This window comes from Ananas comosus, linkage group 9 (assembly GCF_001540865.1).
Source record: "Ananas comosus cultivar F153 linkage group 9, ASM154086v1, whole genome shotgun sequence".
NCBI lineage: Eukaryota > Viridiplantae > Streptophyta > Magnoliopsida > Poales > Bromeliaceae > Ananas > Ananas comosus.
The window spans coordinates 6,692,022-6,718,889 of record NC_033629.1 but is presented as its reverse complement, the minus strand read 5'-3'; the positions used below and the strand labels follow the sequence as shown (position 1 = coordinate 6,718,889).

Here is a 26,868-nt window from a genome sequence, read left to right as displayed (position 1 = left end):
ATATTTATAAGGGATCCCAACACCCTAATAGGTAAGTAAAAGATTAGGCCGAATCGGTTTTTAATAGTTATTCTAATATAGCTAGAATATATCTCAAATTAGTTTTTCAACTTAAAAGCTAAATTAAGTCTAGTCTAATTAGACGATATAATAATCATTGGATTGAGCCTGATCATAGGCACACCCGATTTGGGTTAACCGAATGCCAACACATCTGAACCAAACGCGTCCTAAGTTCATTGAGCAAAATAATAGTAATTTTCTGCATGTGTAGGATGATGAGCAATAGCCCAACTGTTTCGAAAAAGGATTCCAAAGAATTTTGGGTTGTCCGCAACAGACTTTGAATTAATTAAGATGGTTAAAGAGCGTGTGTAAATGCATAGCACACGACCAAGATCAACTGGCGAATTATTTTCTTTTTTGGAATTAAGTTTCCTTGAGTTATCCAAAATATGACTTTTCTAGAAGAAACAGCTTCTATGAAACAAAGGCTGTCGAGTGAAGCAACAACTAGTCCTGCCGGATTTGATATGCATAGCCTATATTTATTTGCTTGACTGTGGTTTCAAAGGGACGCAATTTTTTGAAAAGAGAACACTGCTAGAGTCCATCAGATCATGTTTGTTCAAGCAGGCGTTGAAATGAAATATAGTGCCAAACTCCAAAGGGTAGTACGACGAATCAATATTGAGAGGAATAGAATAATTTTGAAAATTGACGTGCCAATTGATTAAATTCAGCGCAGTGAAAAGTGAATTAGCTGGAACTCTGTCGATGTTCACCCGTTACCCCATTCATTAATTGCCTACTTAAACGGCTTTTACTGCATCCGTGAAAAATAACAAAAGGAGATAAAGGGCTAGCTAGGTACAGATAGAACTTTCAAGTTAAGGGTTTCTGCCGAATCCGAGCAGAAATACAAAAGCAAGAGTACACCATTGGATTGTATTATAGATAAAAGTACTAAAATCTTATTGCATGAGTTGTTGCAAGCACAATGTGCTTATTACACGGCTCGAAAGCCGAAAGGTACAAATCCTCCCCGGATAAAGCTCCCTCCGCAATAAAACATTCACCACAACATCCGTCGACCCTCGGACACACAAGTACTAGAGAGAACAAAGCAAAGGCACTCCAAATAGGCTTATAATTGCACATCTAGACTTGGATCTCCAGAGTCCACTTATACATTTCCTTCTCCGGCACAGGGATTTCGATAGTCATGAGACCGGTGGTCGAGTCGTAATTGAACTCCATCTCGGACGAATCTAATGTGCATTTAATCGGCTTCTTGGAAGAGTAAGCCCCAAATCGACCACAGCCTCGGACCTTGAGGAGCACCGCTGCATTGGCTGCTCCATAATCCCCCGATTGCTCTGCTTTTTTGTCTTCATAACGGATGTCGAATTGCTCTATGGCTCCGCCACAGTTGAACATATTAAGCAGGCCGATGGGCGCAAAGGAGATGCCGGGGGCGATCACCTGGAAGTGGGAAGATAACAGGAAATGAAAGGGCTATAGCTTATAAATTAAACAGTTTTAAAACGGTGATTGCGAGAGTTGGGACAGCTCGGCACCTTGATAGGGCAGATGTGGAAGAGCTCATATTCGAGAACTTTCAGGGTCACCGGCAAGGTAGCACCTACGGGTAGCCGAATCAATTCACCTGAGGACACAGAGTAGAGCACGTCAGACTAGCTCAACACTATGCACGAGATCGAAGAATGATGAACTTAAAATAGTTGGATGGAGCCATCTAGTTTAACCTGATTTGAAACAGTAGACAACAGTTTGTCCATCCCAGTCCGGGCCTGCAAGTTTGGCGATGGTATCAACATCTTCAGCATGGAGGTTGCCGGTCAGGGTACCGGGTGCTGCATCATGGACACGTGTCTTCTTTGTGATCCTGCACCATCCGGCGCCCTGGCAATTGAAGATGCCCACCACTCCAGAGCACTCGTTCACATTCCATATCTTCAACAGGCTGCAAGAGTGACACCACCACTTTACTTTATGTTCCTCTTTTGTTCAACAAATTGATCAGTATTAGACAGTAGAAGTGCTAATGGATAACTCACCTCGTGCCATCACGGGCCGGGTCGGAGAATAAACTATCACGCGTAGGGCGGCCAGGGAGCTGAGCACGGAGGACAGACCCATCAGGTAGAACTAGTTTTTTTAACAGGTCGAAGTTGTGGTTTCCTGGCTTGTCGCTGATATATATACCATGCAATCCATAGGTAGAAATATCAATCATAGAATGAGAAAAAAAGACATAACAGCACAAATTGGATTCACAAGTGTTACCAAATACCAAGTGAACCAGTAGGACAATTGCAGCACTCAATTATGAAACAACAATAGAAATCCGAAAAGATCTTTAAATGGTAGCTTACCTAACATAAATGGCACAACCACCTATAGCTCGAGCTGCGCCGTGGTATTCCGCCGCTGGGTGTAGACTCTGAAAATACCACAATTTATGGGTTATAATTACTCGTAATTCATCGTAAATAATTGACAAATAAGTTTACTCGCAAAATGTACAGACATGGAACATATCCCAATCAGGTTGCATAAACTCTCCCAAGAAGAGCGTGTTGTACGCCACGGATGAGATGTGGATAGTGTGCGAAGCAGGGTCCCTCGGATAGAAGTCATCCGATGCTCTCACCACCGCCGTCTGCTTCGCACTGCAAAAAGCAGAAACCCAGCTATTCACATCCGAAACAAACTAAGAATCACAATGAATACAAGGAATTGTACACATCAGATTTAAGTACCTGTAAAGCATATCGGTGTTGTGGCACATACAGGAAATGCATCCATTGTCCGGGAAGTTGCGGCTCACGGAGGCCTCCAGAGCCTGGTGGTAGGCACGTGTAAGAGAGACACGTCCCCCGTGTCCAGCACCGAGGGTCTCGATGATGTTCTGCACGTCGACCTTGACCCCATCCACGCCGCACGAGGCAAGATACGCATGAAGCTCGTTGTAGAAGTTGTACACCTTCTGTGGGTGCACCAGGCCCAGCCCGTGCACGGACAGACTGTCCATCACAATGTCTGGCTGGTTCCCCATCACACCCGGGGACTGAACAGGGTATGCCAGCGCCGTCTCGTAGTGTTCCATACCCTCTGCCGCCGGCTTCACGCCACCCCAATACCCCGCCAGCGCGTGCCACACATACACATATCTGCAACCAACACAAGCAAGCATGATTTTTCCTACCGATGCAGCATATTTCAAATTTCAAACAGCAAATTGGGAGTGCACCTACTTGACGTTGTGCTGACGCTTGGCCTCATCCACGAGCAGCTTGAGGCCTGGGGTTTGGTCGTTTTGTTCATTATTTTTCTGGAACTTTGCATTCTCTTTGATCCCCGTGAGTCGGTTCGCAAATCTGCAGAACATATAGCAAATCGGATCAGCGAACTGCAGGACAAGTACCGATCCCAATTGGGGCGAGGAAAGAATGAATTGATTGATTGATTGACGATCATACTGTGCTCCCTCCTGTACGACAGCAGTGGATTGATCCTTGACCTCTGTCCCGATCTGCTGCCATCCGTCGTCTATGATCAGAAACCGCGGCGGGGTCCCACCTTCTGCTAAACTATATGAACACGAGTAGAAACCAGCCGTTGAGATTCACACCCCCCTCACCAATGAATCCATAGTTGAATCAAACAAAGGAGCGAATGGATCGATGAATCGAGACTCAGATGGTTACCTTTGGAGGCCGTGGCGGACGCCCTCAGCTGTAACATCAGTGTAGAAAGCATCCCATGTGCACCATCCGAACCAATCGAGGAACGAAGGCAACTGCGTGTGGGGTATATGTAATCATCAACAGCTAAGTCGCTTCGTTTTTCTTACGGCAGAACATACTAGATAGATGAGTAAAATATAAGAAAAATTACAACACAAGAACTGTCGAGTATCATGAGTACGGATAGCATGCACTTAAATATGAGTAACGTGAGTGGACCATAAATTCATAAATATATATGAGTACCTTCTTCTTCTCCCTGTGATGGAAGGTCTGCAGGTGCCTTTCAACCACCCTATTTTTTGTTTAATTCTCGGTCAGCATTTAGGCATTTTTGATAGATAAAAAGGAGGGAACAAAGAAAAATACAAAAACACAAACAAATAACCAACAAAAAAACATTTTGGAATGGCGGTTAATAGCTAGTTAATTAATAAAATGCGGTTAATAGGTAATTATTATATAATTAATAATTAATGAAACTATTAAACATAGTATCATTTCGTTTAACAGTTTAAAAACAAAAAAAAATTAAATAAAACAAAAGATTAAAAAAAATGGTAATAATAATAATAATAATAATAATAATAGATTAAAAGAATTGAAAAAAGAAAGTGAAGTTGAGGAATGAGGAAATTAAGCTTGCGGTACATACTTGACAGCCTGGTTGATGACTTCAAAAGGATTGGCCCCGGCGTGCACGTAGACCATATGCATCCCCAGCTTAGTCTGAACCGCCTTGTCCCCTGCCCACACAGAGAATCCGGCGCGATGCAATTCTAGCCCTCTGATCTGAGGCATCCTAGCTACCACTAGTGCTACTGCTACTGCTACTGCTACAAGTACCGTACGGACGTCTCCGATTGCTAGCTAGTTCGATTGTTCGGATGAATTCCAAATTCCAACTTACCGCTCTCCAGGCAGATCTCGATCTGGTCCCTCACGTTGCCCTGCAGCACGGCACGGAACTGGCCCTCCAGGAGGGGCAGCAGCACCGTGTAGACCGTCTCCCCCGCGGCGCCCCCCCCGTCTTTGCTCTCCACCAGCATGAACTGCGTCTCAAGCGGCACATCCCGCCCGCACGTCCCCATCCGCTGCGTCATCCACCACAGCTTGAACCGGAAGCAGCACATGAACCGAACATCCCTGTATGTGCATACATACATACATACATACATACATATCGATCGGCAACCATCCTTCATGGATGATAGTAAATTAAGAGGAGGAGGAGAGTTAATTAATTGAGTCAATTTATTTATTTAATTATTACCGGAGAGCGCCTACGGGGAAGACGTGGAGGCTCTTGGATTCCTCGGCGGTGGCGCCGACGAAGGCGCCGTCGACGAGGCCGGCCCCGGAGGCGTGGGTGAGGACGATGTTGTCAGGCACGCCGGTGAGGATGGTCTTGCCATGGACCACCAGGTTGCCGTCGCTGATCGTGATCCTCGGAGTCACCGTCATCTTCCTGTGACGATCACCACCAAACCACCGACCGACCAATTTATTTATATTATTATTTATATCGATTGATGTTACAAACCAAAGACTGTTAATTAGTACAATTAATTCTGCCACTAAAATTCCAAATAATCAGGTCAAATATATATATATATATATATGGCCATTCATCTTGGAAAGTGATCACTTCATCTCGCTCGTACCTCTCAAAATCCCCTGGAGTAGAAACAAAATGAAAATAGACGCAGATGGATAGATGACGGCGATCCGATAGCTTAGCAGACAGATAGATCGATGGATGGATGGATGGATGGATGGATAGATATCGATAGACAGACAGACAGATCGAATCGATAGAGATTTAGCAGCTAGCAGAAGTGCATTATTCCAGAGGAATGCCCCCCACTTCTTTTGGTAGAGCGCTGGCTCTTAATTTGGACGCTTAGGAGTGCCCGCTCATACAATTTGGGAAGGAACAAGTTGGGAGAACTCCAAGGTATTTATACTCGGGCCACAGCCCGATCCTAACTGACACGTGGCTGTGGTGGTGGGGTAGGTGGAAAAAGATGAGAGGAGTGCTTGATGTTTCTACTTGCTTCTCGACTTTAAAACGTGACGGAAATACGTGACGGTAGCGGCAACTGCGTGGGCGCTCCGTTACTTTTTCGTGACGGATCAAACCATCTGACTGCATCACATTAGTCCGTGTAGGAACTTTTTATGGGCGTCCCCAAATTGCTTGGAAGGAGAAAGGTTCTTTCTGCTTTGCTTATTGTGCATGTAACTTCACATCACATATCTAATGTGCGGAAAAAAGTTTTTCAGGCCCACAACTGAAATTTTCACTCTGAACTTGCAACTTTTCGCAAGAGTGAAGATACGTTGAAATTAAGAATTTTTATTATGAAACTTCTCTTAATATCATCAATATTTTATTATAATAATATGGCCTCTCTACCACCATCGTCAAGTGCTGTCAGATGGCATTCCGGCTGTAAACCAAGAGGTCAGGGATTTAATCCTTGCCCCCTCTCAAAAAAAAAAAAAAAAAAAAAAAAAAAAAAAAAACACGCATTGCTCTTGCTCCTTTCACCAAGTAATTAAAACAAGCAATGCTGACAATGGATGTCCAGAGTTGCCGGCATTGCACCTTTCACCAAGCAAAATAAAGAAGAGCATTGCACCTTTTACCGAACGAGAAAAAAGGAGCTTTGCACCTTTTTTAGTGTTTTTTTTTAAGTACCTGTTTGAGGTATCAGCTGAATAATATCAGTAAGGTCACGGTTACATTTGGTCGCAAAAGCTAGCTTTCGAAGCAAAACCGACATTATTGATGTTTGGCTGGATTATGAATAACAATTCCAAGTATAAGCACGACCATGTACTGTACATGTGCGTGACACTCGGACAGCAGATACATAGCTACAGATTACAAGTGTTGGGTCCAAATCACAAAACAACAAATCAGTCCCTCTCTTACTCTCTCTCTCTCTCTCTCTCTCTCTCTCTGATCTGGAGACTTTAATTTATTCGTTTGGTTTTCAGTGTTTATGTGTTTATTAACACACGAAGGAATACGTAGATAGCATTAACTAACAATTGCGTTTCTCCGAAGGAACATCAAATATATCCATATTCATTTTCGTTCCTTTACACGTGTCCCAGGGATTGTAAATTTTCTCACCTCAGCTTATAAGTAGCTAGGTCTAGCCTAAATCACATTTACACATCTTCATCGAAATATTGAACTATTATTATGTTGAATATTTAATGCCATTCATGAGAAATTTAAGTTCCTAGAATCTAATGGTGTGTTTTTTTCCTTTTTATTCCAGTGAAAGCATATAGGGGAGATACCTATATATTAATTACACTAAAGAGTAATCCATCTATTATCTAATAATCTATTACTTCTATTATTTATTATTTATTATCTATTAACCTAAATGAAGCCACAATATTTCTTGCAACGTGGCAAGAAACCCTTCATCCTCATAATAATAATATATAATATAATATAATAATCTATTAACCCCTCTCCTATATAATTCTTTAATATTTCATCAATTAATTCTATATTAACGTTTCATCTATTAATTATAACGTTTCATCTATTAATTCTATTTTTTCTTTTTATAATAACTCTCTCTCCCCCATCCCTTCCCCTCCCCTCTCCTCCCCAACTATACGTTCTTGGCCGTATAGTATATGATTTATTAATATTTCATCAATTATTTGTATATTAACGTTTCATCAATTAATGATAATTATAATCATAATTGATTACTAGACCAATTATTCGTAGCTACCGTTTCATTCTTTCATTTTGTTAAATTTTTTATGAAATTTTAAAATATATTTACCTAATATGTAAAATAATTAGATTTTAAATTTAGGCTTACAGTATCAATCATTACAAGATTAATTCTATTTTAATATTCTCGCGCTGATCCTCCTCTACACATATCGCTTTTGTAATCTCCATGCCACCGATCCCATCCGTGAGTATTTTTTTCAAATATAACAATTTTTTTATATAGATTTGAGTGATTTGGCAAAAATTAGCAATATTTTGAGGTTAATTAGAATTTTTTGGGTTCAATTTGAGCGATTTGGCATGAATAGATGATATTTTGAAATGCTATATGTAATATACCGAAATCTCGGTAAGCTATGTCGATCTTTAGTCAAATTGACCAAAATATGCGAGAGAAATAGTTGGACAAAGTCCATTTGACATTCCAACAATATTGGAAGGATTAAAGTTGAGTTCCAAGTGAGTTTGAAGGGTTTTAGCATTGCTCGGCGTGAAACGAAGTCGAAACACTGCCAAACTGCAGTCTGGGCACTGCTTAACCGGTGAAGCACCAGGGGAGTACCCGTACCAGGCAGGCCACCCGAGAAGCCAGCTCTCGGGTTTGGCCTCTGCCAAGCTGGTTAATTGGTGACTGTCCTTGGTAGTACCGGTACCCTACAGCAACCCGAGAAACATCAGCTCTCGGGTTAGGCTGTTGAACAGGGGGAGTACCGATGATGCCCACCCGCGTACCGGTACGCAGTGCTGCGAAACAGCAGGTCTGGTTTGTTGCAAATAAAAGAAAGTGGAAGGCTTATTTGCAATTGTGGCAACCTATATAAGATCCCACACCCCTCCGCTCTCACTCACAGCCAAAAACACCCCCTCCTCTCTCATTTCTCTCCCTCTCTCTCTCTAGGAGCTCTTCCCAAAGGTGAAAGGAGGAGATTGGAGGAGATAAAAAGGAGATTTTTGAGCTTTTAGAGGATCTAAAGCTCTCCTATAAGGTGTAGCTTGGTGAGCTTTTGGGCTAAGGTGAGGTTTCTTGTAAGAACTAGGCTAGAGTTTGGTTTTATACCCTAGAACACTTGGTTTTGATCTTCTTACATGAGAGGAAACCTACTAGAGACCATGAAACTCATGAAAATTCATGGTTGTCTATATGCTCTCATGGTAGAATCCTAGGATTTGCTTTAAATGCCCTAAGAATGGTTTAAATGGTTCTAGATGAGTTTCTAGATGATGATTAAGCTTGTTTTCGCTTGTCTTAGATATCAAAATGGTGTATTGGGCAAATGGCATTGTTAGGGCATCAAAATTGGGACTTTTGCCCTAGGTTGGTTTCAAGGTAAATTGACCTTGTAGAAATCAAATTAGGGGTATTTCTAACTCGTTGGAAGAGTCGGTTCGCCAATCCGATGAGTCTACGCAAAGATATGAGGAAAAAAACCTAATTTGGTTTCGTTTTGCCGCAGGCGAGAGAATAGGCGACTAAAAATCACGAAACTTGAACCGTGGCACTGTAGTAACCATACGAGGTGAGTTGTGCTTCACCGAAGTGATTAGGTCACTTCCAAGCCAAAGTAAAGTATGAGTGTTGTTGATGCATGTATAGTTGGTAGGTTGTACTTGATAATATGAATGCCTAGATCATATTATGCTTGATGTTGTTACCTACCATGAGATACTATATGAATGCATGATGTAGAGGTTAATCAAGAATGCATGAGATAGATACTAGTGGTGAACACATGAGGTACATGCTAAGTGGATACATGAGCTAGAATCTAAATGAATGCATAGAGTATTTGCTAAGTGCATGAGTTAAATACTAGATGCATGTATAAGATGTATGCTAAATAAATACATGAGCTAGATGCATGAACTAGATGTTCTGTAAATGCATGATTGAGATGCTAATAAAGAATACATAAGATATATGCTAAGTGGAAGTATGAGCTAGATGCTAAACGAGTACCTAACTTAGGTGCTAAACGAATGCAAGAGCTAAATGCTAAATGAATGTATGAGATTAAGACGCTAATTATGAATGCATATGCATGTGCATGAGATGCTAAAGAATATATGCATGATTCATATTGCGAGATTATGCTAGAATGACATGAATGTTGAACTTGAGACGACGAACTCTAAGTACAGTCAAGAACTCGACAAGTGTGGCATGTAAAGAATCCTAAGTGTGAATAACTAGGATGACAAGTATCATGAGTGGCATTGAAACCTAGTGTTATTGAACATAGGTTGAGAATTGAACCTAGAGTCAAGTAAATCTAAGTTATGACATGAGTGGCATTGAACTTAGAGTCAAATGAACCTAGGCTATGAGTATAGTGGCATTGGACCTAAGGTTATTAGACTTAGGTCGAGTTCATTTAACATTCCAACAATGTTGGAAGGGTTAATGTTGAGTTCCAATGGAGTTGGAAAGGTTTTAGCATTGCTCGGCGTGAATTAGAGTCGAAACAATGCGAGATTGAGGTTCGGGAGCATTCGGGTGTTTTAGTGTGCGTTGAGCGCGAAAACGGAACCCGAAAGGCTATGTTGGACCATGGACTAAATCCGGCATAAGTGTGGATAAAAAGATGGTTGAAACACGCTCGAAAATGTTTTTTGGGGGTCTCGGTGCGATTTGAGATGAATCGGAGGCCTAACGAGCGAAAACGAGGGAAAACGGAGAAAAGCTGAAAATTTGGCTGAGTCTAAAAAAGGCTGTTAAACCGTTGACACCCCTGGTTAGTACCGGTACCAGACAGCAGACCGAGAACAGCTGCTCTCGGGTTTGAGTAAAAAAGGCTGTTAAACCGGTGACAGAATCCTGCGTATCGATACGCAGTGCTGCGAAAATAGCTAGTTGGTCTGCTGTAAATATAAAAAGGAGGGCTTATTTGCTATTGTAACAGCCTATATAAGACCCCAACCCCTCTTTTCTCTTGTTCCCAGCTGAGAACACCCCTCTTTTCTCATTTCTCTCCCTCTCTCTCTCTAGAAGCTCTCTACTAAGGTGGATTAGAGGTGGATTTGAAGGAGATCAAGTGGAGATTGGAGCTTTTGAAGGGCTTAGAAGCTCTCCTACAAGGTGGACCTTGGAGTGCTTGGAGCTAAGGTAAGGTTTCTTGTAACAACGATGTTAGGGTTTGGTTTTATGCCCTATATCTTTGGTTTTGATCTTCTTACAAGTGAAGAAACCTTGTAGAGGCAATAGAACACATGAAAACTCATGTTTCTTCATAGTGCTCCTATGGTGGATTTCTAGGGTTTGTTTCAAACGCCCTAAGAATGGTTTAAATAGTTCTAAATGAGTTCCTAGAGGTTGAACAAGCTCTCTTTTGCTTGTTTTAGAGATCAAAGTGGTGTATTAGGCAAATGGCATTGTTAGGGGGCATCCAAATTGGGGCATTTGTCATGGGTGGGTTTAAATGTAAATTAACCCTATGTAAACCTAATTGAAGATATTTCCGACGCGTTGGTGGGCTCTGTTCGACGATCCGACAAGTCTACATAAAGATATTTGGAAAAAGGACCGTTTGAGCTTCGTTTCCGCCTGGAGGGTCGAAGCGACATCCAAAAATCACGAAATCGAATTCGTAGCATCGCGGCATCAAGTTTTAGACCCTTAAAAGTCGAGGCCACGAATTGACGCACGGTTGGTGATTATTAGCAAGATCGGACCGAACCGGACAACAAGTGCCGCGGGAGGCCGATTGCAAGTAACTACAAGCAGTCGGAAAGCGATTTGAGGTGGGTTGTGCTCATCGGAATGTTTAGCTCGCTTCCATGTCGAAGCGAAGTGATGTTTACTATTGATGCATATAATGGTAGCTAGTGGTAAAACATATGTATGCATGAGGTGAATGCTATGTTAGGCTACCAAAGAATGCATGTTAACATATTATAGAAATGCTAGATAAATGCATGTGATTGATGCTAGTTGAATGCATATGATAAAGGGCATGGAATGCATAATGACATGTTGTAGAACATGCTAGATGGAATGCATAATGACATGTTGTAGAGAATGCTAAATGAATGCTTAATTCATATAAGTTGAATATGGGTCGATAACTCTAAGTTGATTAAAGAAGTTTACATTGGAAAACCAGAGCATGTGGGCTATATTTGTAACATACCGAAATATCGGTAAGTGAATATCGAACTTTAGTCAAAATGACCAAAGTGCGAGGTTTGTACACTTCGAAAAGGCCGAAGGCATCAAAAAGAGCAAAAGTGCATTATAAGAGGTCTTCAAGAGCAAGCTGGAGCAAGTCTGTAAGACTGCAGCCTTTGTGCTCTCGGGGACCGGTCCCTGAGTTGAAGGACCGGTCCCTGTACGCGTGAAAAATGGGCAACTGCCCATTTTGTGCTGAATTGCTCTAGCTGAAGGTTGCGGCGTACGCGTGATGCAACCGGTCCCCCGGCCAGAGGGACCGGTTCCCGAACGCGTAACCAGGCTGAAGGCTCTCGGGGACCGATCCCTCGTCGGGGGACCGGTCTCTCTGCACGAAAATTGCCCAAGCTGGGCAGTGCACTGAATGAAAACTGGGAGGGCCATGTTGCAATTGTTACAACATGTTATAGGCCCTACACCCTCTCTCCTTCTCTCCCACAGCCATTCACACTCCCCCCTCACATTTTCTCTTTTTCTCTCTCTAGAAGCAAGCCCTAGAGCTTGAGAAAGGTGGGGAAGAGCTTGGAGAAGGTGGAGTTTTAGGGTTTTGGTGGACCTAGAAGCTCTCCAACAAGAAGGCTTTGGAGGAGCTTCGGCAAAGGTGAGTCCTTATGCAAATATGAGTCTAGGGTTTGGGTTTAAACCTTAGATTTTTGGATTTTGATCTCTCTACAAGTGAGGAAACCCCTAGAGACCTTGAATCCATGAAATACATGGTTTTCTTGAGGAGCTCTCATGGTGAACTTCTAGGGTTCATGGTAGATGCCCTAGGGATGGTTCTAAAGGATTGGAAACCTTATTAGAATGCTTCCTAGGTGATTCTAAGCTAGTATTTGCTTAGAGTTGAGATCAATCTAGGAAAAATTCGAATATGGCATTGTCAGGGCACCCAAATTGAAATTTTTGTCCTAAAATTTTTTCGAGGCAAATTGATCTCTTGGAAACCTAATTGGGGGTATTCCCGACGCGTTGGACAACTCCATTCGACATTACGAAAATGTCTAAGTATAGTTTGTGTATATAGGGCCTAATTTGGCACTATTTTAGTTATAGGATGCGGATTCGGCGTTCGTAAAGTTCGGAAGTCATCGTATTCTTCATCTACTACAACTCAAGGTGGGGGCTGCCCGCCGGAATCATCAGATTCTCCTTTATGTCTATTTTCACCTTTATTGAGCATACTTGTATATAAATTCATTCATGCATGTAGGGTAATTTTACATGTGAATTTGATTAGACATCATTTGAATGCTTCTAATGTAGTTGGACATAGAGAATGATAGAATCATAATGGACATGTATGTTGAGACCCTAAACTTGTATGAATGTGAGACTTGGACTTGGACAATATTAAATAATGGTGACATTGACACTAGAGACATGATTGGCATTGAGAGATGAATTGTTAAACATAGTTTAACCAATTGAGGCATTGTGGTAAGAATGACCTAGAGAGTGGTATGAATAAATAGGTAAAAACCTATTATGATAATGGCATTGTGGCTAGTGGCTATACATTCCCTAAGTGGGAATTGGATCGATACTCGCGATAAGTCTTGGCTTGAGGGTGGTAGCTCCCAGCTCCCCCTCAAGCGATGCGTTCCGGAATTGTCACCACGGGGAGCGCGGTCCCCGAAGACGGTCCCTCGGGTCTTGTAGTGCTTAGAGCCTCCCAAATCAAAAAGGGATTTGTGTTGTGAGTTATTGCGGTTAACAAGATTAACCGGTAAGATTGGGTAAAAGCCAAAGTGAAATCATGGAAAAACATGCATGCATATTTAATATTGCTTCGATTATATATATCCACTGACAGATTTCTTGCAAGCATAGTATTAGCATTAGTATGGTTACTATCATCTTTCCTTTGAAATACTTATACCTGAATAGACCTAGGGGGTAAGTCGGCGAGGTCGGTTGCCGAACCCACTGGGAACTTTATTGTAGTTCTCACACCACTAGCCCTACAGGTCCGAGCGCAAGGGGGCGGCGGATGACCGAGGCAAGGGTATTGCGCCATAGCTAGTGGCCGCCAAAGTTTATGCATTTAGTCATTCCCTTTTGTCTACATGTATCAACTTTCTTTTGTTGATTTATAGATGTAAAAGTTGAAACAATTCATGTATTTTGGAGAATGATTAAGATGTAAAAGAAATTATGAATGAAAAGGAAAAGAATGTAATAGTTTTAGTTCACTTGTATTTAGTTTAAATTTAATCAAATATCATGTATGGTTGTATATATTAGCTTAGAGCTTTCGCTTCCGTTATTCCTTACCCTCGCGCAAGCCTTGTATAATTGTAAATTATTTTGGTTGATTGCTTAATTATACTTGTGGTTAGAGCCTTGGGCGGACAGGGGAGATGCTGTCCGTTCGGCGTCTATTGACGTGACCCGAACCTGACCAAATTGGCGGGGATTAGGGCGTGACAGATATAATGGTATCACAGCGATGGAAGAAAGCAAAAGTCTAGGATGGACTTAGGAACCTTAGGTTTGGAGACCTTAGGGACTTAGGAAACGTTTAAGTGGACTTGGTAATTGCGGAAGCTAGTTGATTGGGTTGACATTTGTACTTGTCTAAAAGGAACTAGAGATGAATTCAAGTGCCTAATTGTTTTCTTCTTAAGAGGTCTTGTGGGGCGGCCGACCACATGATGCCAAGGGTTAGAAATAAATACACTTGATTGCTTTTGCTTAATTGGGTAGTTATTTGGAACATGTAAGAGTCACATGTGTCGAGTATTAATGCGTGTGTTACGTTTTAGGAACAATGTCCCCGAGACGCTACACGCGTAGAGCCGCTTCGGCATTGCCTGATGAAGTGCCCGAGCAGGAAAGATCGGATGAAGTGCGCGAGCTGCGAGCCCAAGTCGCGGCTTTGGCCGGGGCTATGCGGCTTCAGGGGGAGCAAATTGGACAGCTCCATGCGATGATGGCGCGACAGGCGGCGGCAGCGTCATCTGTGCCGAGGGATCCGCCTGCACCTGTTGCACTTATAGCACCACCTCCTGCGGTGGCGGCAGCACCGGTGACGACTATTCCTCCGACGGCATCGAGTTCATCGGCTTCGAGCAGGAGCGATCGTTTGCTGCGTTGACGACATTCAAGCGATTCAACCCACCACCCTTTAATGGAGACGTGAAGGATCCGTGGTTGGTGGAGTCGTGGTTGGCCACGATGGAGGCGTTGTTTGAGGACATCTACACCCTCAAGAAGGATAAGGTTCACCTCTCCCTAACCCTAACCCTAGATGAACCAGTTGACCTAGCCGCCTTCTTCCCTCTCCCCTGCCATGCCGCGCACTCGCCGGCCGCCGCCGACCGAGACCGCGCGTGCAGCAACCGCTGCTGCCGCAGATGGCAAGGCAGCCGCAGCCTTGCCATCTTCCTCTCTCTTTTTCTCTCGGGTTAGAGCCAGGCCGAGGCTGCTTTGCCTCCAGGCCCTTCGCCGGCGTCGCCCCGTGCCCCGGCAAGTCTCCACGCCGACCGCCGCCGCCTCCTCCGCGCTGCCGCTGCCGCTACAAGGTTCTGCAGCCACCCAGCCCGAGCCCAGGACGAGGTCAGCTCGCAACCTTCCCCTCGCGTTGCCGCCACATTGGGCCACTCCTGTAGCACCTCCCCGACCTCAGGCGGCCGGCCGCCGCCACCCAAGCGAGACGCCGCCGCCGCCTCGGCCAGCCCTCGGCCGCCCCAGTCTGCTCGGGCCGAGCTGACTCCGCGGCTCCTTCCTTGCGCCGCCGCAGCTCGAGGTCGCACCCGAGGCACCCTCCGGCCTCCAGCAACTCCCCGACGTAGTCCCCGAGGTGCTCCGGCCACCGCCGTGGCCGCAGTTTCCCTGGAACCCAAGCCCTAGCTAGTCCGGGTTTGGTTTGCTCCGCCGTCGCCGCCGCCGCTCTCCGCTACCATCCAAGGTGAGCACCATACTCCTCAGCTCCCCCGCACCCATCCCTGGCCCGCGCGTGCCTCGCCGTGCCGCCGGAAGCCGGCCGAAGCAAGCTTGCTCCGGCCAAGCCTGAAATAGGGTTCTTTGCGGCTTGTTGTTCCGAGCTATACGAGGCTCCTCGATCTCCACGGAAGGGAGCACGATGATCGTGGCAAACTTTTGATCATCGTGTTCACCTTAGTTTCTGTCGGAAAAGCTCCGTTTCGCTGTTTCGGTAGTGTCGCTCCCTTTGGGCCTTTTTGACTGTCGTTGTGGGTTTGCGCGCACTTTTTCGACGATCCGAGGCTGTCCTGATGCTTCCGGAGGTGAGCACGGTGATCGTTGGTCAGTGCTGATCACAGTGCTCACCTCACTTTGGATTAACAGAGTCCGGTTAGTGCTATTCGGCGCGATTTTCCCCGACTGCGCTCTATTCGCAGAATTTTCGGGTTGCTCCCACGCCTCCCACAGTGAACCGATGTGCTCCGGACCAGGAGCATGGCCTCCGGCACATCGAGACCTGTCGGTACGTGTCTCGGTGGACCTCGAAAGTCCTCGGTTGGAATGAACGAACCATGTTATTGCCCGATTTACATAAAATATTGGGATTTTATGTAAACACACGGGCTTTTGTGCAATTGTGCACCTTGTGGCTACTGTGGGTAGTGTGTAGGCGTGTGTGGTGACCTCTGGACTGATTGTCCATAATCCGTTAGCTTTTGCTGAAATCGAAGAGTCGATTTCGTTGTGTTTTTCGGCGAAATTCGCCGAAAGAACGCGATTTCAGTTTGGATTTCATCCGACGTGGTTTGGTTGTCCTGTAAATTGTTGTTGAGCCTTCTTGGCTGGTCACCATCATCATATTGTGGGTTCGGTGATGACGGGTGAGCGACGGTGGGTTCCGGAGTCGAAATAGACACTTCCGGGAACCCGGATCCGAACAATTATCCGACGATAATTGTTGGGTTGTGTTACCTTGTGTTTGCTGCCAAGACATTCAAATTAGTGTGTTTTGTGGCAGCGGGTGACTCGTGGTATGAGTCGGTGAGTTTCGGGACACTTAGTTGGTCCCGACAGCGTCCCAGTGTGGTTTTCGGGACTTTCGGTGAGTTACGGTGATCGATTTTGGGAAACCGATTACAGGGATCTTGTGTGGGGGTTTGTGAGTATCGTGCTTTCGGTTAGTGGTTTGGATACTGACCTGGTGGATCTCCTTAGGTCCGATAGACTCTGTGCGTACCAAGTGTTCCGACGCGACAGTGACAGGTGGGTGCTTCGAGCTTGTAGTTGGTGAGATCGTTTCACCTTTCCTCTGTTCTTTCATATCAGTATTGTAGTCTCTACATGTCATGTACCTTTGCTTACCGTTCGTTATCTTTACCTTATTGATTACATGTGGTTAGTTGTATATAGACATGTAGAGCAGGTTGCATATATATTGTATCTCTGTGGACCTTGGGTCCAGACAACACATCGACTCTTTTGTCGTGTGTTTCGATCTAGTTGATCGTGGTTCGGCGTTGTACGCCCTTGCACCTGGCTTCGGCCAAGGCACCGGTCTCTTTTGTCGGTTTTTGTTTGAGCATACCAGCATAATTTAGTCACAACACTGTGTATTCTAGACACCAGGTTGGTTTGGCCACCAACCAAGGGGTGTACGTATCCGGATAGGTCGTCGGTGACGCATGAATAAGTTGACAGTGTCTGTTATGTGACAGGCAACGCTTGAGGTCTGTGGACCAATATAGCAGCATCAGATTGGGTTTGATTTTGGACTATTTACCCTTGAGGCATCCGTTCAGTTGAGTTTTATTACAGTAGTAGTTTCGTTCTTGCTCAGTTATTATCCTGTTTCTATTACTACTGTAGTTGTTCTTATATCATATCATGTTCATATCTGTTATAGCTACTGTAGTTCGTTTTCGTATATTAGCATCTATACTTGTTTATTTATCTCTTTTGGTTTTCGGTGATTACGGCTTGCCTTCGTGGTTCTGTCGTACCCACTGGGAAACCATGGTTGCGGTTTCTCACCCCCCATTCCCCCCCAGGTGACTTGGACGAGGAGTTAGTTTTTGGGCTTGACGGGAGGACGATCTAGCTAGTTGGCAGTAGCGACCGTCACCCTGGTTATATTTCATTCTTGCTCTTAGTAGTTGTTAATAATAAATGGTTCAGTTAGATGATCATTACTGATGTTTGAATGTTTGAATGAGTTGGTTTTCCTCCTATGCATTAGATTGTGGATCTGAGATTAGAGATTTGCGGATTCTTGGTTTTGGTTTTATGGATAGTTGATTCTCGATTTATATATTTACGGATTTATACATTGTGGTTTTCTACCCCTCGAGGTAGCCGATTTTCAAAATAGAGTTTCCGTGTAGAAAACAGTTTTCAAAAGGTTTTCGAATTGGTTTTCGTAAATGTTTGAATTAGAGTTTTAAAAGCAAAGCTTCCGGGTGGGGAGCACTTTTAATAGGATGACTGTTGTATTGTGCATTGCATCATCCAGCGCCTAAGGAGTGCTTAGAGGCATGCATCATCTCCAAGGATTGCTAGCTGTATGGAAATGCATGGCATGATGATTGTTGATTGGTAAATGTAGTGTTACGTCCTGAGCCCCGCCTATTTGGTCAGGTTCGGGCACGCCGACAGACCGCCAAACGGATAGAGTCTCCCCTGTACGTCCTAGGCGTCGCAATTAGTACAATACAAGAGGTTCCAAACAGGAACAATATTCATACAATGATTGCATAAGGAAGGTATAAAACAACATAACACATCCTATGTTATTACAAGGATTCCCATTAGATTCATTTTTACATCACAATTGCATTATTACATTACATTTTCATTACCTTTACTTGCACATAAAATCAATGATCGCAAGATTATTATAAGTTTGTTCTTTGTCCGTTTCCTCTACCCCTAGGCTATGTCGACTTGGGGTACCACTATCTCTGGTCTCTGGGGTAGGGCGCTATCTATGGAGCTACGCCCTTTCCTCGCGCCGCCGCCGCGCCGCTCACGTGCGAACCTATAACACCCCAAAACAACGTAGGGTGAGAACCAACTCCATGGTTCCCAGTGGATATGGCCACCCAAGGGAAAAGCTCGACCAATAGGTCCAAGGAGGCCCTGCAATCATGTTAGTCCAAAAATCTCTACAGATATATATCGTCATGTAATTATGCAACTAACAGATAACATGCCTCGCAACATGTAATATGAAATTCATGCAGTTTATGCAACCGTGCAACCAACTAGTAATTCAATCGACACTACTTTCAATCCTGCTATACATAGCTCATCCAATTGACTTCTAAGTTTTTCTTTATCTTAGATTCATGTCAATTACAGTTCTGCTCATAAGGTTTAACCTGCCTTTACAAGCTATCCACCCGACTCGGTCTTGAGTCAATCATCCGCGGAATACCGCACAAAGCCAGGCTCAAGGTGAAGGACGTCTCGCTTGCACCTCAGCCTTAAATCCACTCAACTAGGATGCAACTACAACTCATATGTTTGTCACCCAATCCATTAGCTAACCCGAAGGTTTGCCCTCAACTCACATCATCATCCCGTAGGGTAAGGAGACTCAACTCGCTCTCAAACCCGGGATTGTCTGCGGACATCAACTCTGTCCTAGTCACCCGACACTCCGGAGTACTCGATGACAATTTGGATGGCTATACCACCCCGGATGGCTATACCACCCCAATAACAGACCGTAAGCTTGATCTATCCTCTCCACTTGAGGACACCCTACGAACAAGGGCCAACAACTCTTTCGGAACTCACCTATTCCGACAATCATGCATATGTGCTTAGCTATACAAAGTTCTTTGTTTACGAGTCATTTACTAGGGAATCCATCTATCCCTATGTTCACATTCCACTAGTGTCATATACACTACATTGGTGCCACTCGTTCTGTTCTTTAAACATTTAGATGCCACTCTCTATGTCACTAAATAACCTCGAGTTCATCTTACTTTTGGCACTATAGGATTCAACGTCAAGATCCAATCCTTATCTATCCACATATTAAGTATTCAACTCACACTATGATATATATTAGAAAGCATAAGAAAGGGCAATGGACATATATCCTACAATGCAACTAGCATCTCGTGATAGGTCATCATCATCTAGTATATGCAACGTGTCATCATGCATTCCCCTAGCATCGTGTAATCATGCATTCATCTCAATGCCAACATGCATTCATTATTAGTCATTATGTTATTATGCTCCTCTTAGCATCATGTAATCATGCATTCATCTAGCATCTCTATAACATGCTCATCATGCATTAACATACCTATCTCATTGGTAGGCATTAAACATCAAGCATAATAAGATTCAGGCATCTATATCATCTCATGCAACCTACCGCTACAGATGTATGCATCAATATTAAACATTACTCTTAGACATATAGGTGACCTAGTCGCTTTGGTGAGCACAACCCACCTCGATTTGCTCTCCGATTGCTTGTCGACACTTGCAAACGGCCTCCCGCAGCACCCGGCACCCGGTTTGGCCCGATCTTGCAGTTGCGCACCAACCGTGCGCCGAATCGCGGCTCCAAAAATTATAGGTCTACGGTTTGGTGCTCCAAATCCGCTTTCATGATTTTTGGACGTCGCCTCGGCCCTCCAGGCGGAAACGAAGCTAAATCGTCAGTTTCTTCAATATCTTTACAATGGCTCGACAAATCGTCGAACCGACTTCACCAACGCGTTCGTTTACCTAGCAATTAGATTTACAGAGGGTCAATTGAAATCAAACCCAACTATTTACAAAAACCTCCTTTCGGAGCCCTAGATGTTAACCATTGCAAGAATACCCAAACTAGGTCTCAATTCAAGCAATATTCATCTATTTAACATCCTAGGATTCTCTCTAAACAACTCTTATAGTGCATAAACCAAACCCTAAGAAATCATCATTAAAGCCCTAGAAGCTTAATTACCTCAACACGCTTGCTCCAAAGCGAGGAAGAAGATGATGGAGATAATGGAGATGAAGCTCTTTCTCCTAGCCTCCTTCTCCACCTTCTCCTTCTTCCTTCTTCCCACCTCCAAGAGAGAGAGCAAGAGAGTTTTAGAGAGAGAGAGAGAGAGTGTTTTAGGTTTTAGGTTGAGGGAGAGTGGGAGAAAAAAGAGAGAGACCCCTTACTTAACCCTTTATATGCCATTTTTGCATAAAAACTCCTCAACAATGCCTCTATTGCAACAGCCCGAACTGGGCATTTTCAAGCTACGGGGACCGGTCCTTGCATGAGGGACCGGTCCCTGAGGGACCTGTCCCTGGCCGAGGGAACCGTCCCCATAGGTCCAGAATTCCAGACTTAACCAAATTTCAGCCTTTTTCGTTTTTCTCCCGTTTTCGCTCGTTTTCGCTCGTTTGGTCTCCGATTCTTTTCAAATCAAACCAAGACTCTCCAAACATGTTTTCGAGCTTGTTTTCATCATCTTTTCATCCACGCTGAAGCCGGATTTAGCTCTCGGTCCAACATAGCCTTTCGGGTCCCGTTTTCGCGCCTACGCGCTCCTGAAACGCCCGAATGCTTCCGAACTTCACCGGAACAATTCCAATGGCTTTCCAAACAAACATAAACCGTAACTTCATTATTTTAGAGGTCCAGTACCTTTTATGTAGATTATCACGCCCCGAGCCCGCCTCTTTGGTCGGATTCGGGTACGCCAACAGACCGCCGAACGGACAGGATTTCTCCTGTACGTTCAAGGCGTCGCAATCAATACAATGTACGAAGTTCCAACCAGGAACACATTTCAACCAAAAATTGCATAAGGAAGTATCAAAAATATAAATCTACTTACTATTACAAGCATTCATCTCACATATTATATTTTTGCATTCTTAAATTACATCACATTTAATTCCTTGATTCTTACTTCCAAATACAATTTAGTTTTAACATAGTTATTACAACATTGTTCTTACAATTATCACACTCTTGGTTCTTTGGATTTTATACCCCTAAGAAGTCGACTCAGGGTGCTGCTATCTGATCTCAGTGGTAGGGCGCTAACTACGGAGCTACGCCCTTGCCTCGCGCCGCCGCGCCGCTCACATGTGAACCTGTAACACCCCAAAACAACGTGAAGTGAGAACCAACTCCATGGTTCCCAGTGGGTACGGCCACCCAAGGGAAGAGCTCGACCATCAGGTCCAAAAGTGGCAAACAACATGTTAGTCCAATAGATAGATATGAAATCATAAATCATGCAACTAACATTACCATGCTTTTGCCTCACAACATGCATCATGTATATTATGCAACTCATATAAGTAGATTAATTGCTTCTACACTTTATTCTTATCCATTCTTTAGTCTTAGTCATTCTTTATTTTACTAGCTATTCTTTAACATTTGCCTTTCTTTATTCTTTATTACTTGCCAATCTTTAGTATTAGCCCTTCTTTATTCTTTATTCTTTNAAAACAGCCCGCTCTGCACTGTGTACCGGTACACGGGTTTGTGTACCGGTACACCACCCACGAAAAGCCAAACCCGAGCCTCGGGTTTGCTGGGAATTGGTCTGTGTACCGGTACACAACCGCGTACCGGTACAGCAATCGATCACGTACCGGTACAGCAAGCGAACCCGTACCGGTACGCAGCCTGCTGAAGGCAACCCGAGAGCTAACCAAAAATCCAACTTTTTGGATTTTGGTACACCGCTTCAAACCACAATTCTCGGGACTCGAACCATGGGTCGGAACACTGTCTACGACCCTTCAGAAAGTCTGAGATGGCTCGTCGCATAGATCAAACACTCGAACCTCGCAATTTGCAAAGGTCCAGTGCGTCACAAGCAGCCGCTGCTCTGGCAACAGGGATTCCGGAATCCACTTTACATCTCTCAAGAGTTGGTCTCACCCTATAGTATCGACCTATCTAGGTCCAAGCCTTTACTCAACCTAAGTTTATACATTAGGTTCAACGTCGTTATCTTTTTAGCCTAGGTTCATTAACACTAGGTTCAATATTCTTTACCACCTAGGTTCATTTGACCCTAGATTCCATGTCACTTTGTTCACAACCTAGGTTTACTTGACTCTAGGTTCAATGCCACTCATGTTCTTATTTTGCTAGTTGTCCACACCTAGGAATTATACTTGACATGCCACTCGTGAGTAACCTATGTTCAATAACACTAGGTTTAATGCCACTCATGTTCTTGTTATTTATACTTAGCATTCTTTACATGCCACATTTATTGAGTTCCTTACTTTACTTAGAGTTCATTGACTCAAGTTCAACCTTCATGTTATTCTAACATATTCTCATAATATGAATTATGCATATATTCTTTAGCATCTCATGCACATACTTATGTTCTTCTCAAATGATCATCGATTTACACTTTAGCTTACAACTCATGCATTCATACTTAGCACATATCTCATGCATTCTTTATTAGCATTTCAATCATGCATCCATTTCTAAAACATGCATCTAGCTCATGTTACTTGGCATTTAACTTATGCATTTATCTAGCGTATGTCTTACATACTCATTTAGCATTTAGCTCTTGAATTCATTAGCATACTTCACATGCATTTACTTAGCATCTAGCTCATGCCATTATATGCATTTATTAGCATCATTATGGTGCATTCTTACTTAGCATTCTTATCATGCATTCATACTTAACATTCTTATCATGCATCAATAGTGAAACACACTAAACTTTGGCATGAAGGCGACCTAGTCGCTTCAGTAAGCACAACCCACCTCTTAACTCGTTCCGATTGCTTGTAGTCACTTGCAATCCGCCTCCCGCGGCACCCGTGATCTGGTTTGGCTTGTCCTCTCGCGCAACCACCCGAACGGTCACCAATCCGCGATCCGTCTATTCTGGAGTTTATTCCCCGTTACCACGATGCTTCAGATCCGTTTTCATGATTTTTGGGCGTCTATCTCGCGTGCTGGGCTATCTATACCAAAACATACCGTTTCATCAATAACTTTGCGTACACTCGTCGGATTGTCGAACCGAGCGTTCCATCGTGTTCGTTTGATCCCCAATTAGGTTTACAGAGGGTCAATTGAAATCAAACCCAACTATTTACAAAAACCCCTTTTTTGGAGCCCTAGATGCTATTATAACAAAATCCATCATTTAACTTCATGAATCATGCATTAACCATCTATTTAGCATCCTAGGATTCCACTAAAATCATCTTTAGAGTATAAGAACCTAACCCTAAAGATCTACCATTAAAGCTCCAAGAAGCTTACCTCAAGAAGCTTGCTCCATTGCAAGGAAGAATATGATAAGGTTGACTTTCCTCCACCTTGTCTTCTTCTCCTTCTTCTTCTCTTCTTTCTCTTTCTTCCCTTCTTCTAGAGAGAGAGAGAGGGTTTAGAGTTGAAAGGGTGAGGGAGAAGAGAGAAAAGCCCCAAATCCCCATTCTATACACTCTTCTCATGCCAAAATTGCATATAAACCCCTCAACTATGCTTCTCTTGCAACAGCCCGAACTGGGCATTTTCGGGCTTCGGGGACCGGTCCTTGGATGAGGGACCGGTCCCTGAGAGACCAGTCCTTGGCTGAGAGACCGGTCCCCGAAGGTCTAGAAATCAGCCTTCAAGGACTTAGCCAAATTTTCAGCATTTTCACCAATTTTCGTCTGTTTTCGCTCGTTTTCGCTCGTTTGGTCTCCGATTCTTTTCAAATCGAATCGAGACTCTCCAAATATGTTTTCAAACATATTTTCATCATCTTTTCATCAACGCTAATGCCGGATTTAGTCTATGGTCCGACATAGCCCTTTGGGTTCCGTTTTCGCGCCTACGCGCACCGAAGCACCCGAATGCTCCCGAACCTCACTGGAATGATTCCAATGGCTTTCTATGCTAACATACATTGTAACTTCATGAATTAGAAGTTCAGTATATTACATAGACTGTGGTTGAGATCCTGATGTAGCTGTTGGTACGCCAAGCAAATACAAAGGAGACTCTGTTCGAGTGGGCAGAGGAACTTTGTATTTGTGGCGGATCTATACGTCACGTGGGCTAAGTTGAAAAAAAAAGGGCACGTTTTCCGCAACTCTGATTTCAAACATGGTAATGAATTTTAAAAAGACTTTTAAAATCGGCCCCGGGGCGTGACAGATGAAACCCTTGTCCAATAGATCCTGCAACTCTGCCCTCAGCTCTTTCAATTCAGCTAGCGCCATCCTATAGGGTGCTTTTAAGATTAGGGTAGTCTGGGAACAAGATCTACCACAAACTCAAATTTTCTATCAGATGGCATACCTGGCAACTCCGTTGGAAACACATCACCAAACTTCCGTACCACCGGGATATCATCAATCTTAGGGATATCTCCATCCCTCGCAGTAATACTAGCCAAGAAGGCTACACAACCTCTCCTGATCAGCTATCTAGCTCGCGAAGAGCTTATAGTCATCGCAAATAGCGAGCTCTGGCATCCTCTGAATACTACCACATCCTGTCCCGGTTCCCGAAAGGTCACCGTTCGATTCTTGCAATCGATAGTAGCATAGTACCTCGTAAGCCAATCCATACCTAACACTATATCAAACTCACCAAGCTTATGCACTGCCAACAAATCAAGAGGCATAATCCAATCCCCTACCCATATAGGCCAGTTAGGGCAGAACTCTCGAATGTCCAAGATATGGTTCGGTACAATCACTCATCTAGAATGCAAAGTAGGTACCAACTCTGTCACGCCCCGGGACCCAGTGGAAGCCCGCCCGGTGCGTGTCCAGACCCGCCATATGCCTACAACATATAAGACGTCTACAACAAAGCCATAAATAAAACAAAAGTAATAAGCATCTAGAGATATCAGAGCGAGAATACAACTAAATTCTAATGACAAATGGAAATATAAAAGAACTAAACAACGAACATAAACCATAAGGAAGATACATCCCAAGATCCAAATACAAGGTACAAAATATACAAAAATAGTGGTCTCTACACATATGGTACAATAGTCTCTCTCTACAATAAATACAAAAATAGAGAGGTGAGCCACCTAAGTAAAAACTCCTTGCAATCTAGCTAGATGCGACACCCTTGCCGCGATCCCTAGCCTCTCCCGGAGTGGAAGGCTCTGTAACGAAAATAACAAAACAGGGGGCGTGAGAACTATTAATCAATAGTTTCGAGTGGGTAAGAGACATCAGCGAAATACACCACTAGGTTATGGAGGCATAAGTAGTGAAATTTAACATGTCAATGAAATGAACAACATGTATATTAAGCCTGAAGTAAAACTTACTAAACTACTATGCCTCTACTTAGCATGAAGTTCCACAAGTATATGTGCTATTCTAACATGAATGAACATATATATAATTAGCATGATGTCCACAAGTACAGCTAGTAGAATGTCAACATTTACAATTAGTCTAATGTCAATATTGCATTTTAATTCAATATTGTTCCAATCATATAGGACCTACGCAAGGGTAGTTCGGTTTGCGCCGTGCCTAATGGCCCCATAGTAGTCAACATTACCACTCTAGGAATGAGCCTTCCCCACGACATTCCATTTCGGCGCCCAATCCCGCACGGGCGAGCTTATGTCGCGTTAGTTATCTTCGGAGTACCGGCTTGTGGGAAGCGACCCTCACAAGCATGTGCGAATGAGCACAATAGCAAGCAAGCGTAGTCATCCGTCTCAAGTGCAATGTCATCATATCTAAAATATGGTATAAAGGCTAGTGTCCCAATGGCCTGTCACTATGTCATCAAGTAAGAGTTTATCCATTTACTAAGTTGAATCCCACTTTATGACATTTATGTCCACTATGTCAAGCATGAGTTCTATGTCCAAGAGTATGTTATACTTATCATTTTTACTAAATGAAATATGATTTCAAACCATATAAACGAATGCCATTCACTTACATGATTACTATGTACTTATCTCTTTACTACATAGAGGTGAAATAACATGATATATAACATATGCATTTTAAGCATTCTACAATTCACATATGCTCTATCTAGCATGAATATGCAAGATTTTCTATTTTACAATAAAGAGTATAACATAGGAGGAGTCCACCCATTTCGATAAGGTCAAACCCACAAAGAACTCCTCGAATCTCCTTCGATTGCGCGAACGAGGATGACCACTAGTCTCCTAGCTCCCTAACAAAGATTCTAAAAGGGTTAGGGGCAACGAACGAATACCCATGAGCTAAAC

General features: G+C 43.5%; 1 protein-coding gene across 2 annotated transcripts; it reads right to left on the bottom strand.

The window, feature by feature from the left end:
- Positions 947–5,710, bottom strand: LOC109715422 (probable galactinol--sucrose galactosyltransferase 2). Of its 2 annotated transcripts, none has more exons than XM_020240399.1 (15): positions 5,438–5,710; positions 5,047–5,241; positions 4,684–4,919; positions 4,429–4,519; positions 4,020–4,068; positions 3,735–3,826; positions 3,507–3,617; positions 3,282–3,404; positions 2,787–3,197; positions 2,555–2,696; positions 2,400–2,467; positions 2,082–2,216; positions 1,770–1,987; positions 1,581–1,669; positions 947–1,485 (listed from the first exon to the last, which is right to left on the bottom strand). In XM_020240399.1, exons 2-15 carry the CDS (start codon positions 5,235–5,237, stop codon positions 1,162–1,164), a joined length of 2,280 nt encoding a protein of 759 aa, XP_020095988.1. In that variant the 5' UTR covers positions 5,238–5,241; positions 5,438–5,710; the 3' UTR covers positions 947–1,161. The 2 variants fall into 2 exon arrangements, with proteins under 2 accessions (XP_020095988.1, XP_020095987.1); XM_020240398.1 differs by having other exon boundaries at positions 1,162–1,485; positions 5,047–5,237.